Genomic DNA, 19247 nt, shown 5'->3' with positions numbered 1-19247 from the left:
GTATTATGTACAAACACTACCTACAGGCACAGAAAACTGAGATTATATGGGCAACCTTAGCACAGAGGTCACCAAAATTACATTTGGAATACAATATGGACTTTTTAAAAGTCAAGGTTTGTTCTAAGCAGTCAAATAATCCAAATGGGATCACTTTTTGTAATACTCTGCAGCTAACTAGATCTTGCACTTTTCTTTTTATTGAGTCAGTTGGAGCTACTAATTTACTTGCTCACATATGTCTCCTGAGTTTGATTTCTTCTGATTATCTAAAGAGGTGGGACTATTCAATCCCACTGATATCACTATAAATAAAACAATGTAACAGAAACAACAACAAGAACTAGAAGCAAAGCAGGGAACACCAATATATGAAAGTCATGGGTAGGGTGAGGGAAGATGAGAGATGAGTGTTGCCTACTGTTGGCAGCACTCAGCAGACTCCTTGCCTTCTAACATGATCCAAAGCATGACATTATTTCTGTTACATGCTGCTGCATCTTGTAGCTTATATTACTAAATACACAATCTGCAGTGTATAGAAAACTGAGATTGGTGTCTCCCAACAATTTCATCAAGGTCATTGATGTAACAACAATAACCATCTTGCATTCCAAGACTAAGTGTGAATGAGAGAATGTTCAAAGGGGACTACTAGGTCAATAAATTTGTATGGTGAAAGATACTTGCAGACTCTTCATCCTGCTGTGCCTCTTATCATAACTTCCCAAGACATTTCACTTTTTCATAAGTTATAAGTTTCATTCTGTGATCTGGCTACTTGAAAATATTATGTGGAAACATTCAAGTCTCACTTAAACCTCTGTAAAACAATGATACTGTGGAAATGTACACTTAGCACCTATAGTGTATAAAGGAAAAGTTAGCAATAGAAGTTAGGGCTCATGTCTCTGAGAAAGAATTTGCAAAGAGTTTGTAATCTCACCGTGTTTATGGCATATCCTTAATTCCAATATTTTGCTGGATTTTTCTTTTGAAGTTGCCAACATAACAATCTCATAGTTTGTACATAAATGTCTTAGCTTGGGTTGCTGAAAAGAGATACCATGCTCAAGGCAACTTTGTAAAAGGGAGCATTTAATCTAGGGCTTGCGTATAGTTTCAGAAGCTTAGAGCATTATTGTCATGGCAGGGAGCATGGTGGAGGCTGACATGGTGTTGCAGAATTAACTAAGAGTTACATCCTTTCTGAGTGAGGATTGATCATGTTACCCAGGGTCCTCCTTCTTGCTTAGCTTCTTTAGGTGTACAGATATTAGTATGCTTATCCTACATTATATATCTAATATCCACTTATAAGTGAGTATATCCCATGTGTGACTTTGGGCTTCTGGGATACCTCACTCAGGGTGATCTGTTCTAGTTCCCACCATTTTCCTGAAAATTTCATGATTTCCTTGTTTTTAATTGTGAGTAGTATTCCATTGTGTAAATGTACTACAATTTCTGTATTCATTCCTCCATTAAGGGACATCTGGGGTATTTCCAGATTTTGGCTATTCTGAATAAAGCTGCTATGAACATGGTTGAACAAATGTCCTTTTTGTCTACTTGAGCATATTTTGGATATTTGCTTAAGAGAGGTATAGCTGGATCTTGAGGAAGCACTATTTCTAATTGTCTGAGAAAACTCCAGACTGATTTCCAAAAGGTTGTAAAAGCTTACATTCCTGCCAGCAACGGAGAAACCACATCCTCTCCAGCATGTATTGTCACTTGAGTTTTTATCCTAGCCATTCAGATGGGTGTAAAGTGAAATCTCAGGTTCGTTTTGATTTGCATTTCCCTGATGACTAAGGACGTTGAGCATTTCTTTAAATGTTTCTTTGCCATTTGTTATTCCTCTGTTGAGAGGAGAAAACAGGGAACAGGGCAGGGGCCTACCACTGAGGGCCTCTGAAAGACTCTACCCAACAAGGTATCAAAGCAGATGCCGAGACACATAGCCAAACTTTAGGCAGAGTGAAGGGAATCTTATGAAAGAACAGGGAGATGAAAAGATCTGGAGGAGACAGGAGCTCCAAAAGAGAGCAATAGAATAAAAAAATCTGGGCCCAGGGGTCTTTTCTGAGACTGATACTCCAAACAAAGACCATTCATGGAAATAACCTACAACTCCTGCTCAGATCTAGCCCATGATAGCTCAGTATCTAAGTGTGGTTCCTAGTAAGGGGAACAGGGACTGTCTCTGACATGAACTCAGAGTCTGGCTCTTTGATCACTTCCCCCTAAGAGGGGAGCAGCCTTACCAGGCCACAGAGGAAGACAATGCAGCCAGTCCAGATGAGACCTGATAGGCTAGGGTCAGATGGAAAGGTAGGAGGACCTCCCTTATTAGTGGACTTGGAGAGGGGGATGAGAGGAGATGAAGGAGGCAGGGTGGGAATGAGAGGGGGCGAGGGTGAGGGTTACAGCTTGGATACAAAGTGAATAAACTAGTAAAAAGTAAATAAATAAAAAAATTAAAAAATAGTTGCATATTAATATGTAGTCCAAGAGAGAGATATTAGGCTTCACATGGGCTTTTGAAACCTTAAAGCCCAACTCAAGTGATCCATTTCCTCCAAGGCCACACTTCTTAATCCTTTTCAAATCGTGTCACTCCCTGATGACTAGGCTTTCAAATTAGGAGCTTATGGGACCATAAATGTCAAATATCTCTAAAATGTCTGTAAAATTTCTCACATGATAAAAATGGTTACCAAACAGCTGAAATAGGTTTTTTTTTTTTTTTAAGGGTGAAGAGAAATGGTGAAAGTAACTAACTGAGGGTAAAATGTGCCTGGATTTTAGCTCCCCATTCATCTCTATTATTTGAAAATAAGTTTTAATTTCTTTCACAAATTTCTAAATCCAACTATAATCGTAAACAGACACACTTCATTGCATTTTGTAGACTGTGGCCTGGATCCTCCTAAAGTCTCAGCAAAACATTAATTTAACTGAGTTGACCAACAAAACTTCAGTTTGCGAGCAATTATATGAGCAAATGGGGTAGCAGTATGCACTGTGATACTGTTAGGCTGATGATCTGCTGCAGTGAACCATGACTTTCTGTCAGCCACTACATTAAGGGTAAACAAGCAGCACCTTTGGTGGGTTATGAACAAGCTAAGCTATAGTTAGGTATAGTTAGGTATGTTAAATGCAGCCCCTCTTCTGAAATGATTTTTGTTGCCTGTGATGACTTTGAACTCACGACTAACCTGAGTTTGTCTCCCTAGTATCTGGGGTTATGATATCCTCACCACTGCCCTGGCTTGATTGAGATGTGGTTTTGATTTACTGTATTTTCTTTTTTTTTATCTTTTTATTTTTATTTTTATTTTTTTATTTTTCTTTTTAGTTACATTTTGTTAACTCTGTGCCCCAGCTGTATCCCGCTCCCTCATTCCCTCCCCAACCCCACACTCCCTCCCTGGTCTCCTCCCTGCCCCTTTCCAAGTCCACTGATAGGGGAGGACCTCCTCCCCTTTCATCTGATTTACTGTATTTTCAGTTTATGATGAGTTCATTGGGAGGTAAGATCCACCAGATCAAGGAGCAGCTGTATACTCAGAAGTGGCAATTCTGGGATACATGGCAGTTTTACCTGTAGAGGTTTTTGAGAAAATTCCATATCACTTGCCAAAAGGGTTGTGCTAATTTATATTCCCACCAACCACGTATAAGAATTATTCTTTCTCTACATATTCGCCAACATTATCAGTAACCAAATGACCAAGAGCGCTCAATACCAAATTTGGCTGTATTTTCTATCAAAAAATGTGTCTTTTTCTTTTCTTTTTCTCATCTCAAATGGTTGCTTGGGCTGTTGTACATTTTGACGACTGTTTATGGACCCTTGTTTTCTTTATTTTCACATTCCCTTCTGTACAATAAGTACATTTGTATATTCACTCTGCAATGTCATTGCTAAGTTATTTCAAGGTCCCAAGTTCCCTGATGTACTAAGTGGAATTTCTGTTAAGCCCATTTTATTATTTCATGGGGATTTTAACAATTACAACTCATGATTAGATACTCAATTACTTTTGTGGGCTTACACTAAACATCAGAATCAGTGCTACTTGTCTAATTGCCACAGTGGTATCTTTTCTTTTGGTTGTCTCAGTGAACTTTACACAGGGAAGCGATTAGAAGATATGAAGGAAAGCAGATAGTCATAGATTAGAATGTATCCTACTGTTCATATAGAGTAAATTAAATTTTTCTCCTTTTCTAGGTATTAAATATCTGTGCATCTGGCTAGTCACCTCTGAAGTTATGGCAATATTCACTGGAAACATGGTAATGAAGATAGTCATTTAGATTTGTAAGTTATGCTAGATTTTATCAATTGTATCAGCTTTCTATCACATTGCATCTTTCTGATCCAGACCATTGCTGCTTACATCTGAATTTGGTTGTATAATATGAGCCATGACTTCGTGCCCAAGAAGTTTATGCAAGGTTTTGTAAACAGTCCTTGGTTAATTCTCTAAATCCATCATTTACAAAGTTGGTGTCTGAAGAATTGGCATTCAAACACATACTGTCCCTGATTTCATTCACACTTCAAAAAATTCAAATGACTTTGGTATCGTACAATCTTCATTGATTTATAGTTAAACAGATCCTTTTCCTTCATATTGTGTAGATAACTTAGACACAGAAATAAATCTATTAAAGGCTTACTTTTAGATCATTTATTTTCAAGATGTTGTACAAAGATTCCTTGAACGTAGAATTTGTACAAAGAGGAGAACCAGCACAAGGTAAGTTGAGTGACTTTTACTGAGTTGATACTAGACCATGGGTGAGAAATGGGAAGGTGCTTGCTAGAGTGAAGATAAAAGCACTAGAATGTGGATTTGGAAGGCTGCCAAGGACAACAATTTACCTTATTATTTGTATGAAGGCTGACTCTGTCTTTAGTGCTATTTGAATTGTCCAACGGAGTGATGTTTCAACATAGAAATGCAAAGTAATTGTGGTAGCTTAAGTTACCAGGTTCCTAAGAAAAGGAACAAGTCTTTTCCTGGAAAGCAAATTCTTCCTCCAGCAGGAATGAGGGTGGGGGTTTATGCAAACAGTGAAAGATTACACCATATAAATTAGCACTTGATTATAGGCTACTTAAATTGTTTCTGAGCTGTTTTATTCTCTAATCCAATCATCAAATATTCTTTGATAATTCCATGGATAGAATTGTGATCCATATCATAGCTATATCATACTTGGCCACCACCCTAATGGGACTTCAGTCTATTTTGAGGTATTTGAAAGGATAAAATGTAATTGTGCATTTCTTTAAGTGCTTCTCTGCCATTCGATATTCCTCTACAGAGAATTCTCTCTTTAGCTCTGTTCCCCATTTTTTAAGTGGATTACTTGGTTTGCTGCATTTCAGCTTCTTTAGTTCTTTATATATACTGGATATGAGTCCTCTGTCAGATAAAGGGTTGGTGATGATTCTTTCGCAATCTGTAGGCAGTCGCTTTGTTTTGATGACGGTGTCCTTTGCTTTACAGAAGCTTTTCAATTTCATGAGGTCCCATTTATTGATTGTTGCTCTTAGAACCTCATTAGCCATTAGGGAAATGCAAATCAAAACAACCCTGAGATTTTTACCTTACACCCATCAGAATGGCCAAGATAAAAAACTCAAGTGACAACACATGCTGGAGAGGTTGTGGAGAAAGGGGAACCCTTCTCCACTGCTGGTGGGAATGTAAACTTGTACAACCACTCTGGAAATCAATCTGGCGCTTTCTCAGACAACTAGGAATAGTGTTTCCTCAAGATCCAGCCATACCACTCTTAGGCATATATCCAAAAGAGGCTCAAGTACACAAAAAGGACATTTGCTCCACCATGTTTGTAGCAGCTTTATTTGTAATAGCCAGAAGCTGGAAACAACCCAGATGCCCCTCAACTGAAGAATGGATGCAGAAACTGTGGTACATCTATACAATGGAGTATTACTCAGCAATGAAAAATAAGGAAATCATGAAATTTGCAGGTAAATGGTGGGACCTGGAAAGGATCATCCTGAGTGAGTTGTCCCAGAAGCAAAAAGACACACATGGTATATACTCACTCATATAAACATACAACATAGAATAAACCCACTAAAATCTGTACATCTAAACAAACTAAGCAAAAGAGAGGACCCTAACTAAAATGTTCAATCCCCATCCTGAAAGGCAAAGAGGATGGACATCAGAAGAAAAAGAAAACAGGAAACAACCTAGGAACCTGCTACAGAGGGCCTCTGAAAGCCAGAAGAAAACAGGAAACAACCTTGGAACCTGCCACAGAGGGCCTCTGAAAGCCTCTGCAGTGCAGACTGTCAAAACAGATGCTGAGCCTGATGGCCAACTGATGGGCAGAGTGAATGCAATTTTATGTAAGAAGTGGGAAATAGTAAGAGCTGGTGAGGACAGGAACTCCACAAGGAGAGCAACAGAAGAAGATAATTTGAACACAAGGAACTTCCCAGAGACTCATACTCCAACCAAGGACTATCCGTGGAGATAACCTAGAACCCTGACAATGCAGCCACTTCTGATGAGAACTGGTAGACTAAGATCAGAAAGAAGGAGAGGAGGACCTCCCCTATCAGTGGACTTAGGGTGGGACCGGGAGGGGAGGAGAGAGGGGCTTATGGGGAAATACAAAATGAATAAAGTGTAATTAATAATAATTAAAAAAGTAATTGTGACTTTATAACTGTTATTCATGAAAATAGCCTCTGATATCTTTTATTTTAAACTAACAGCTTTACTGAGGTCTGATTTACTCATTGTAAAATTCACTTGACTGGTGAATTTTGAGGCATAAATCAGATCATTTCACTCCCTTGTTTGAACTGTATCAATGGCTTTCTATTGCTCTTTAACCGGCTTAGTAAAGCCTTGCACTGTTCTAAATAAAATTGCATTTTGTGTAAATTCAGAGACAGCATGGTATTCAGAACCTTGGCATGTGATGTTCTGTTTAGATAAACTTTTCCTGTTTTTTTATTTTAATGTAGATGGCTGTTTCTCACTGTTTAGAACATCTTTTTTTGAAGTGACCCTTTCTACAAAGTTTTCTCCGACAGCAGTATATACAATACAGTACTAGTCTCTTATGTTGTGCCTTCTCTTCATTCTTTTTCTACCTCTAGGCCAGTTACCACAAGCTAGGCAAGACTGCTCTCATCAATATGATTATAAGTTTTTCAAGGAAATAGCTTACTTTCCTCTTTGTAGTAAAGTGAATGCAATTGGGGACACTCAAATGATACAGAAAAAGAAAAGACAAGACAAGAAAAGAAAATGTAGGGTGTGGTGAATTGTTTCAGTACATAAAGGCACTCGCTGCTCAGCATGATGATCTGAATTCAATCCCTGGAACCTACATGAAAGTAGGGGAGAACCAACACTAACAAGTTATCCTCTGACCTCCAGATGTGTGCTGTTTCTGTCCCACCCTCACCCAGTAAAATAAAATAAAAATAAAAAGAGACTATGTATACTTTAGGGTTCTATTACTTCAAATGTGTGTAGGCTAGTGTTGGTTCATTGATGTTACCAGTCAGATTATATGAGGGAGGCAACAGAGTAATTACTATCAAACTTTGTAGATTGACATTTGATGTGTCTGCCTTTGATTATTTCATTTAACTGATTTATTTTTGTTGCACTTTTATTGGTGATGAAGATTGAGGGATAAATGGGTTCATTTTTATAAGCAGTTAAGAAGATCTCTTAAAAATGTGCTGAAGCATTTTGTTCTTGACAAAAGAATAAAGTGGATAAAACAGCAACAAAACAGAAATAAACACTGGTTGAGGACCAACTCTACTCAATATTTAACACACACAATGTATTGTCATTCACAATCTCTTGTTCTTCAGCAAAAGGTAGACTCTTTTAACTAAAAAGACTTGGTTCTGCTAGGAACCAAGAGGTATGCTCTAAAGAAACCATGGGCTAAGATCTAAGGAGCTAAATGTTCATGTAAAGAGGTGGGGGCAAAAAAAGAGGTGGGGGCATGGGATTTGGGAAGAAAGGAAGAGAAGCTGAAAAAAGAGCCAACATTAAAACATTAGGAAGTTATATCGTAGATGATAATGTGGCCAAAATAAAATAAAATTCTGATGGCAGAGGAGCTAATAACCTAGTTTCAGTTACTAACATTTCCTACATAACTACAAGAGAGTTTGCTGGTAGATGACCTAGGGACCACAGTTCATGTATACCTGGTTCCCACCTTGTAATGGTTTGAGTTTAATATTTTTTATTTGTTTTTGAATTGTGCAAAACTATTATGCATCATTAAAAGCTATCCTTTAAGTTTTGATATATTCTGTGCCTAGTGCTAATGGTGATCCTGGGTAGAGGCAGTGAGCTTCCCCTACTTAGCCATATGGTCTTCAGAGTAAATGATGATGCTTTGCAGGGTCCTATGTTAGATTTGTAAGTTGGGGAAGAATTTTGGAGGAAAAGGAGTGAGTATCTAAAGTAGTCTACTTTAAACTGACTATTGATTGTGGCCCTCAATAGCATGGTTGGGGTTTAGACTTCAGACTAACCACATTCCTCTGCCTCATGGAATTCTTCTATATTATATCTCTGTTTTTAAGAAGAAACTGGTTCCTGAGCAGCCAGAAAGGTTGTATACCCAGGGTAGGTGACTTGTTTTTCCTGGCACTTGGGACCAGTGGCAGCTTTTCCCCTCAAGCCCACTTCCTTTGCCTACAAAACTAGGCTCCAACCCAATGACCTCTGTGTTTCCATGCCATCTGCTGAGGAGATCACAACACGTGGCTTTGAGCATTTGAATTTTTATATAGAACATTATGATTAGGAGAACAAAGGAAGGGGAAGGAGAGAACAGAACTGGAAGATCTGGAAAGAGAAGGGAGCAGAAGGGACTAGTTGGTATTGGCAAGCCAAGCAGCATGACTCAATCTCATTTGTTTTCTCTTGAAACAAAGCAGGTTCTTCTCTGTTTTAGGTTTGTTCCAAGATCTGGGAAGCACAGAGGTCATTTCTTCAAGCCAAGGTTACTTATGGATGTATGTTTACATACTACTTGATTTTTGTCTTAGTGAAAAAAAAAGGCATCATCAAACATCTCTCTCCTCATTTCTCCTAACATATGATGAGTGAGGGAGATGTGGAGAGAAGAGACAGCAAGGAGGAAAAGGGGAGGGGTCTATAGAAATATGAGCGATCAAGAGTGAGAGAGCAAGAATGGATTAGGGAGTGAAGGCAACAGGATACAATATACTTTTTAAGATGGTTTTTATTTTTGGACAACATTAAAACTCAGATTTACAAAGCTGTCCGTCCTTGTTCTAGTTTGATATTTTTTTGAGTTAGCATCTCATTCTCAGCCGTTCAGGGAACTCTGCACAAAGATGATGATTATTTTTAATTCCTAATCCTATCCCATCCAACTCTCAAGTGCTTAGATTACATGCCCATTGTACCATTCTCAACCTGTAAACTTAAGGAGTCTGTTTTCTCTATGGGTCCTGGGAATGGGACTTAGGTTATCAGGTTGACTGGCAAGTGCCTCCACGTACTGACCATCCCACCAGCCTACTTCCTTTAGCACATACTCTCATGTGACCTTTTTCGGCATGTATTTCCCTTGCTGAGATGCACAGGTGGAATGAGCAGGAAGACTAAGTCATTTTACAAACAGACTGTCTACATTGCTTTGAGCAAATTGGGTACCTTTTCTGAGTCAATTTCTTGATTTTTTTTTTTTTTAATTTGAGGAGGTAGCAAGGCCTTTACTCATAAGGTGTTTTAAGATGATCAAAGAAGTCTCAAGAAAATAGCAAGCACAGCAGGGAAGAGTCAAAGATACATTAAATACTATCTGCTTTCTCCCTTGTACAATACTCTGCTTGATTGCCTGTCCTTGAGAACTCTCTACTTTGGGCATCTGACATTACCTCACTTCTACTTACAGGGTCTGTAGCTGTCCCCAACAGTGAGGAACTGTCAGGTCTTCTAAAGGAATAGTTAAAGGATTCAACATGGAATGTGCCCTGCTATGGCTCATTTTTCCCCCTGAGCACCTCAAGTGCTTGGATTATTTGATCTGATTTCTGAGGTATCCTGCACATTTGCTATTGTACCATCCCAACCTGGATCTAATTTGCCTTTTTATCAATTGTCAGTTTACTTTGATTATTTCTTTCGGCCCTCATCTCTGTTTGGAACTTGGCTAAGGGCACTCACAGTCCTCTTGGCTTTTGCCCACCTGGGCTGACTTTAATGCTTCAGTCTGCCGTAAGGACAGCAAACCTCTCTTTTTTTCTCCCCTAGCTATGTGCTTAGCATTCATCCAGTTGCTGTGTTTACACTTTCCTTCACAGTCCACCTGGGTGACATCTATGAAAGAAGAAATACAGAGCTAGAATTGATCTTGGAGTGCTTTAATATTTTAGTCTTAACTATGCCACCTTTACATTTTTCTATTTAAATCTGTATCTAAACCAAAATTTACCTGTTTTTTGTTTTTTTTTTTTTTACATTGACGATATGCCTGTGACTTAAACAGCTATTTCTGCCTTCTTCAAAAGATTGGTGTCACACTCTTTAGAAATCACGGAATTGAAGAGATAGTTATGTTTTCTAATTTGTCTTCAATATAAATTCAAAACCTATGAGTTCCAAAGAGGTTTTGCCTTATACTACTTAACACTAGCTCATTCAAATCACCTGTATGGGGGAAAGTGATCTTGTCTTTTTCCACCCTCTTGCAAATTAATAAATATGTACAGAGATACAGTTAATGAAATGAATTGTAAGAACTGAAACTTGAATCTTGGCTCATAGGTTAATGTCTTGGTTTGCATCACATGCTACCTGTGTCTTTACATCAATCCCTAATATTAACCTAGGATTTTACATTTACTATCTGAGATACTATTGCCAACATATATGAAAAAATTAAATCATTATACATCATTTGCTTGGTAATGCAATGTAAAAGGTCCTGACATGACCCTGCCATATGCGGAAGAGATGCTGCTTAACTGAAAGGTTGCATACATACTTGTTACCCCCAGAAACAAGAGCAGAGTAACAGCACTGCTCTAGAAAACAATTAATTACAGAACAAGCCCTAGCACAAAAAAGACACCACCAAAGGCTATGCATATGGAAATTTTAGGAGACTTACTTGCTTAACTTGACTGTCCATTTCTAGCCTGACCACATCATATCTCTTGCTTGTGTCCTTGGTAGAATCTTTTGTTTCTTCCAGAGATTTTTGTAAGAGGGACCATTCTGCAGCTTTTTTTCCCACTTAAGAACATACACATTGACCTGTGACTGGTCTCTTTTGAAGTGAAATCCCCACCTTCTCATTTTAAGACTGCCTCTAAGGAGGTTTATGTAAAACCATGTAGAAGTCTTTGATAGATATGCAGAGCTCTGGATCAAAGAGGACACTTGGAGGTATGGTCCAGGTGATTACAGGAAGCTCAAGTAGGGTGAGAGTTCCTGAATTTGCGTTTGTAGAAGAAAGGAGTGCTTCTGTACTGTTGTGACACCAAGACTTTGACTAGAGTTTTTTTTTTTTTTCGCTGAGTATATACACATCCTCAGTTTTTCCCAGCTGGCTCATCTTGAAAGGCCAGATGGCTCATCTTGGAAGAAAATCTCTTCTTAGTTCCACTTCCTTTTTGACCATCCAAATGACTTCTAAATAGTTTTGCTTTACTCTATATGTGTATGTCGTTGCTAGAGGTGTTTGGAGTATTTTTGTGTGTTTTAAAGTTTCTGGAAACCATAATAGGAAATATCTATTTCATTATTATTGTCAGAGTTGAGTAGCAGTTTATCTATTGCACAAATAATATAGAGTGCAAGGACTTACAGAAACTACATGGCTGAGTTCAAATGAAAAGGTCACTAGAGGAAGAAGTGGCAGCTCAAAGCACAACGAATGAGTTCATGTTTTCATGACTCACACTGACATGATACTACACATTACTTTCTTTTTGAAGGAACAGATTTTGCTTGTTCCTGTAGTAGGCATTTCCCTAAGGTCTCATTATCCTAAATTGTGTGCTCTGGATTCATCATTCATTTCCAGAACATGTAGTAACCTTTTTTTCCATTGTTGCTCCGTGTTCCTTGCTCTAGCTTTCTCTTGCTCTTGGTTTGTTCTCTCTTTGTTTTTCTCTGTCTATCTATCTCTTTCCATTGATCAAACTCAAGCGCTTCTGTTCTTGTGGATGTTGGCTAAACTTAGATAAAACCTTAATAATTGTTCCGCCATAATGGTCTTGCTATATAGCCTAGGATGGCCTTGTATCTTCCAATTACTGTGTCTGCAGAAGTGCATCACCATGCTAGGTAGTGATTCTCTTTTACTTTCCATTACACTGCAGGCTTTCTCTGAGGGAGTGGGGGGTGGTTAGGTCTGGATCTCAATGTTGAACTGTTATTAGGCATAAGGAGTTCTAGATGGAATTCTAGGATAGGAAGGGTCTCTTTAGGTCATTTTATGCCATCTGAGACAATCTCTGATGTGAATGGGCTCAATTCTTCTTGGAAAGAACTTGCCTCTAAGGAGTACAGTGAGCTGACATCTTCCAGCTTCAAGTGAGGTCTTGATCTAACCTAGCTGTCAAGAGAAAAACATGTTCTTCCTTGGCATCTACTAGATAATGTTTGATTAAAGAGAGGCTGAAATGGCTTGTTATTTATTTGCTAAGGACTTCTTCATTGTTCTGGGCAAGACTTTCTCAGAGATACACCATAATCTGTAGCTCTTCTTGATGATCTTCCCTCTTTCCCTTCTTCAGTTGCATCAGATATATATTGTAGTCTGAAACGTTCCCTTCCTACTATTTTCTCTCTTCCTTGTCTTTCACAAGTATCATTCTCAAGAAGCGTGTTGCATTCTAATTATGCTTTAGCATATAATTCCAAGGGTCCTAACAAATGGAAGAAATCCTCTATTCCCACCTCTACATTCACAGTAAGGAAACAGGTCTGTATAGTTACTCAAGCAAAACCCAAAACATTCTAAACTCCAACTCAGTATTCTTTTTCAATCTTCAGTCAGCCATGTGTGACCATAGTTACTGTTTGCAGACATGAAGAAACCACATTCTGTTGAACATCAAACATTATTTCATTTTTGTTAATTATGTTTTAACTCTATGTGATTTAGTATCTGAAAAACTTTGGTTTTGATATCAATATTTTCCTAATGTTCATTAAGGACAAAGGGTTTTATTAAGTAAATACTTGTGTGAACACTACCCAAAGTCACCTTATGCATTGTCAGACATAAAGCCCACATTTTAAACAGTTTGTAGTACATATATAACACATAAGGCTGATGGGAGCATAAAATGAGAAGGATGGAGGTAGGAAATGGATGGAGGAAGGCAGACTGACTATTGACTAAGAAGAAACTAAAAAAACTTAGCACAATGTCTCTAGTACCTTGGTGTAGCATCCGTTATTTACTATCACAACCTACTCTAACTTCCGTTGACTCAAAGCATACTTTACTTATTAACAGTCTAAAAACCAAAATTGAGTGTTTTTATATATGCACTAAAGACTGGAATTTTTTTTTCCTAGAAGAATCAATTCATTTATCCTCAAATTGGATGGAAGTCCTCCACTTTGAGCAGCTTATTGAAGATGCACACTACATTAGAAATCAGTAGTGTTTAGATGCCTTCTGAGAAAGAGGCTTGAAGAGCATTTCTCTTTTCATTAAAAAAACATTTATAAATAAAATAAGATATTTTCCTTAATTTTAGAAATATAAGAGCACAATTTTAATAATCATTTACCATTGCTACTATTCTTTTTTCATTAACTCTTATTTTTATTATTTTTACCTTACTCAGCATGAAAATAATTCATTAACAATAAACCAATTTAACCGTTATTTTCATTTCATCCCTTAGTACAGTTTTCTTTTTTATTATTATCATTTATTACAATTTATTCAATTTTTATCCCGGCTATGGCCCCTCCCTTGTCTCCTCCCAATCCCACCCTTCCTCCCTCTTCACCCCCTATACCCCTCCCCTACACCACTGATAGGTAAGGTCCTCCTTCCCTTCTATTTGACCCTAGCCTATCAGGTTTCATCAGGACAGGTTGCTTTATAATGATCATGATTTTGTTGTGCTAATGAAAAAAAACTATGGTTTGAACTCATGTGATAATTTAATTTAACACACCTCTTTCATTCCACAGAGACAATGTTATATAGAATCTTTACCAAACAGCTATTTCTAATTTATATGCCATTTTGTTCATCACTAAACAAGTTGTCCTTTCAGAGTAAGAAATGACATGAAGTGATCTTCATGGAATAGTAGCTTCTGAGATGTCATGGATCTTAAAGGCATAGGGCATTTGAATATAAAGATCCAGGTTGTATTTTGTGCAAGGAGAAAGGTGCATCATGTTGTATCTGATTTGAAAAGATTGCTTTTGAAGCAAAATCAGGTACTGGCATGCATGTGTACTTGGATTTGTTGGGAGTCATCTTCCTGCGTTCTGTGTCCCTTGGTTTACATTCGAAAACTAATTAAAATAGTTTTCACCCAAACTGAATCTAAGAATAGTGAGAAGATACATTAGATTATTATTACCATCATTGTTTTTATTTGATATTGAAGATTGAAACTAATCTCTGCTTCTTCCCAAGCAAGCACTCTACCACTGAGCTATTTTTTAATTATTTTTTATTTATTACAATTTATTCATTTTGTAACCCAGCTGTAGCTCCCTCTATTGGCCCCTCCCAATCCTTCCCTCCTTCCCTCATCTCCTCCCATGCCCCTCTCCAAGTCCACTGACAGGGTAGGTCTTCCTACCCTTCCATCTGACTCTAGCCTATCAGGTCTCATCTGGACTGGCTGCATTGTCTTCCTCTGTAGCCTAGTAAGACTGCTCCCCCATCAGGGGGAGGTGATCAAAGAGCCAGCCACTGAGTTCATGTCAGAGACATTCCCTGTTCCCCTTACTAGGAAACCCACTTGGACACTGAGCTGCCATGGGCTACATCTGAGCAGGGGTTGTAGGTTATATCTATGAATGGTCCTTGGTTCAAGTATCAGTCTCAGAAAACACCCCTTTGCCCAGATTTTTTGGTTCTATTGCTCTCCTTGTGGAGCTCCTGTCTCCTTCAGGTCTTTCTATCTCCCCCCTCTTTCATAAGATTCCTTGCACTCTGCCCAAAGTTTGGCTATGAGTCTCACCATCTGCTTGAATACCCTGCTGGGTAGAGTCTTTCAGAGGCCCTCTGTGGTAGGCTTCTGTTCTGTTTCCTGTTTTCTCCATCTTCCCATGTCCATCTCTTTTGCCTTTCTGAATGAGGATTGAGCATCTTATCCAGGGTCCTCCTTCTTGCTTAGCTTCTTTTGGTTGGTTTTGGAAAGGTTTTTGTTTTTTTGTTTTTCTTTGATGACCTTGAAGTTGCTTGGCAGCACAGAAAAAGTTTGAATTCTAACTATGCCTCAGCCTCCTAAGTAGCAGCCTTTATAGGCTGGTTCCACCAGACCCAACTCAAATTATCTTTTACATAAGAAAAGAAGATAGCTTTGCAGGCAAAAAACAAAACAAAAAACAGCAAATGGAATATAAAGCTACCATAGGCCGATTTGGGTATTTACTGAATTTATTTCTCCAAGGATCTAGAAAACCCATTAGGTGCTTCCTGTATTTCCTTTACAGCAGCTGATTACAGATGACACAAACTAAATGGACTATATCGCCTAGGGACACTTGAACTATTTTTTTTTGTTCTTACCAGGTTAGCAAGCATGTAGTGATAACCTCTTGAATGTTTTCCCAGGATCACAACCTGCAAAAAGAAGAAATGAGGAGTATTGCTTATTTAAGGGAATTTTTCAATTATGCAATCGTGTGATGACTAGAATGAATGCTTTTAAATGATCAATAATTTGATGATATTTTATATACAGTAGAACCACTGCTGGTTAGAATAGGTTCCTTTTTGCTGCATTTCACTTGTAGTTGGATAAAACAGGAATAATTGTCAATATCAAAGTTAAAATGTCAAAACAACCTTGAAACTTCCAGGTCAGTAGCACCATTGTCACTTAAAATAGATGGTAAAAGCAAAGCTGATGATCCCTCACCCATGAACTGGATTTCTGTATTTAGCTGTTGAGATGGAAAATGAGCTGAACTTAGCATACAAATTAGAAAATAGAATGTACTGTACATTTTTTGTTATCTGGAAAGCTTAGGGAATAGAGCACTCAAAGAATGGGGTTAATGGGATTTTCAGATTAACTGAGGTTGCTTTTGCTTATTGAAAACTTTTTTAATGTTTGCCTTCCTTTTTGTTGCCTTAATGTGAAAAATGTGTGGCCATCTGTAAATCTTTTGATGCTGAAGGCAATGCCCTAGGGCATTCAGAGTAGTTTTTCTTCCAGAAACATTTGGCACTGTCAGACAACATATTTGGCTGCCATAATTGGGAAGTTTTCTATTAGCATCTAGTGGGTAAAAGTTAGGGATGCTGCTAGATGTCTTCCAGTGCTTAAGACAGTCCTCACAACCATAATCATCTGGTCCCAAATGGCAACTATAATGAGGGTGAGAAACATTTCCTCAGAGTCATCATAATTATCATTATTTTCGTCAGTAATGCTGTGTAACATGCTTGGCCTTCAGTTAGTGGATCAAGGACCTCAACATAAAACCAGATACTCTAAATCAGTTGGAAAAAAAAGTAGGAAACAGCCTAGAACTCATTGGCACAGGAGACAACTTCCTGAACAGAACACCAACAGCACAGGCTCTAAGAGCAACAATCAATAAATGGGACCTCATGAAACTGAAAAGCTTCTGTAAAGCAAAAGACACTGTCATCAAAACAAATAGACAGCCTACAGATTGGGAAAGAATCTTCACCAACCCTTTATCTGACAGAGGGCTAATATCCAGTATATATAAAGAACTAAAGAAGCAGAAAAGCAACAAACCAAGTAATCCAATTAAAAAATGGGGAACAGAGCTAAACAGAGAATTCTCGAAAGAGGAATATCGAATGGCAGAGAAACACTTAAAGAAATGCTCAACCTCATTAGCCATTAGGGAAATGCAAATCAAAACGACCCTGAGATTTCACCTTACACCCATCAGAATGGCCAAGATGAAAAACTCAAATGATAGCACATGCTGGAGAGGTTGTGGAGAAAAGGGAACCCTCCTCCATTGCTGGTGGGAATGTAAACTGGTTCAACCACTTTGGAAGTCAATCTGGCGCTTTCTCAGACAACTAGGAGTAGTGCTACCTCAAGACCCAGCTATACCACTCCTAGGTATATACCCAAAATTTGCTCAAGTACACAACAAGGACATTTGTTCAACCATGTTCGTAGCAGCTTTATTTGTAATAGCCAGAACTTGGAAACAATCCAGATGTCCATCAACAGAGGAATGGATACAGAAATTGTGGTATTTTTACACAATGGAATATTACTCAGCAATCAAAAAGGAGGAAATCATGAAATTTGCAGGCAAGTGGTGGGATCTAGAAAAGATCATTCTGAGTGAAGTATCCCAGAAGGAGAAAGACAAACTTGGTATATACTCGCTTATATAGACCTACAAGATATGATAAACATAATGAAATCTACACACCTAAAGAAGATAATCAAGAAAGTGGACACTGGCGAAGGTGATTAATCCTCATTTAGAAAGACAAATGGGATGTGCATTGAACGTATGACAGGAGTCTACCAAAAAAGGCATCTGAAAGACTCTACCTAGCAGTGTTTCAAAGCAGACACTAAGACTCATAACCGAACCCTCGGCAGAGTGCAGGGAATCATATGAAAGAAGGGGAGTTAGTATGATATGGAAAGGATAGGAGCTGTACAAGGACCAAATATATCCGGGCACAGGGTCTTTTCTGAGACTGACACTCAACCAAGGACCATCTATGGATATAACCTAGAACTTCGGCTCGGATGTGGCCCATGGTAGCTCAGTAACCAAGTAGTTTTCCAAAGTAAGGGGAACAAGGACTATTTCTAACAGGATCTCAAGGGCAGGCTGTTTGATCTCCCCCCCCCCCCAGGGGAGGAGCAGTCTGTTAGGCTACAGAGGAGGACTTTGCAGCCAGCCCTGAAGATACCTGATAAAACAGGGTCAAATGAAGGGGGAGGAGGTCCTCCCCTATCAGTAGACTTGGAAAGGAGCAGGGAGGAGACCAGGGAGGGAGTGTGGGGTTGGGGAGGGAATGAGGGAGCGGGATACAGCTGGGACACAGAGTTAACAAAATGTAACTAAAAAGAAAAATAAAATTAAAAAAAAAAAACAAAGTGCATTTTATAGTCTCATTATGTCAGTGGGCTAAATATTTTTCAACCAAATGTACTGGCTGTTTTCTCGTTTTCTAAATGTATAGGTTCATTTTCTAGTAACAAAGTACAGCAAAATTATTGGTTCATTAAGCACTTTGTCAAACACTGATGCCCTGGCATTGTCCCAGATACAGATGATGGGAACAAGGAAAAGAACAGTATATAGATTAAAGAAACAACTTCATGTGTATTTAAGTTTTGTGCCAACTTGAAGCTAATATTATAACCTTTCTTTAAATAAAATAAGGGAAAACTGTGAATAGGCCTTAGAAGAAACTAATGCAAGTCAGAGGATATAAGGTTAAGCTTCATGATGAATTCCTTTTTAGGTACAGCTGGATACAGTTGTCAGAGGTTTGAAAACAATTGAGCAAGGCCTCAGAATTGTACACATAGCAAACTGTAGGCATATATGAAAGTCTATAATAATAATAATAATAATAATAATAATAATAATAGTTATTAAAGTTACCGTTTTTTTAATGTCTAAAATATACAGGCCATGTACTAGATATTGTATGTGTGAATAACTAGAAAATTTTAAGTCTAATTTTACAGATGAAGAATCACAGCCCAAAGGTAGTTTAAATAATTTCTCCAACGCCACATAGCCAGGAAATGGTAAAGTTGGAATGAGAAGCTAGGTCTCTCTTCCTGTGGAAATACTGTCAGTGCAATTAGATCCTCCATATCTGTGGTTTCTGCATCCACACATTTAAACAATGCTACACTAAAAACATCTTAAAATCAATTCAAATAGATCGTGTGCACATTATTTTATTGTTGCTGTTCTCCCAAAAGCAATGCAATACAAGAACTCTTTATTTAATATTTATGTACTCCTTAA

General features: G+C 38.2%; 1 protein-coding gene across 3 annotated transcripts in view; it reads right to left on the bottom strand.

Moving 5' to 3' along the window:
* Positions 1–19247, bottom strand: part of Gria3 (glutamate ionotropic receptor AMPA type subunit 3) — a 359624-nt gene that overhangs the window by 121120 nt on the left and 219257 nt on the right. For all 3 annotated transcript variants that reach the window (XM_055612175.1, XM_055612176.1, XM_055612174.1), the window contains exon 5: positions 15811–15864. In XM_055612175.1, the coding sequence (XP_055468150.1) occupies positions 15811–15864 (54 nt within the window). The remainder of the gene's footprint in view (positions 1–15810; positions 15865–19247) is intronic.

The sequence above is a fragment of the Psammomys obesus genome, unplaced genomic scaffold, assembly GCF_907164565.1.
Source record: "Psammomys obesus unplaced genomic scaffold, mPsaObe1.curated_primary_1811, whole genome shotgun sequence".
NCBI classification, from domain to species: domain Eukaryota; kingdom Metazoa; phylum Chordata; class Mammalia; order Rodentia; family Muridae; genus Psammomys; species Psammomys obesus.
The sequence above is the reverse complement of the archived record's forward strand: the minus strand, read 5'-3'. Positions and strand labels throughout refer to the sequence as shown.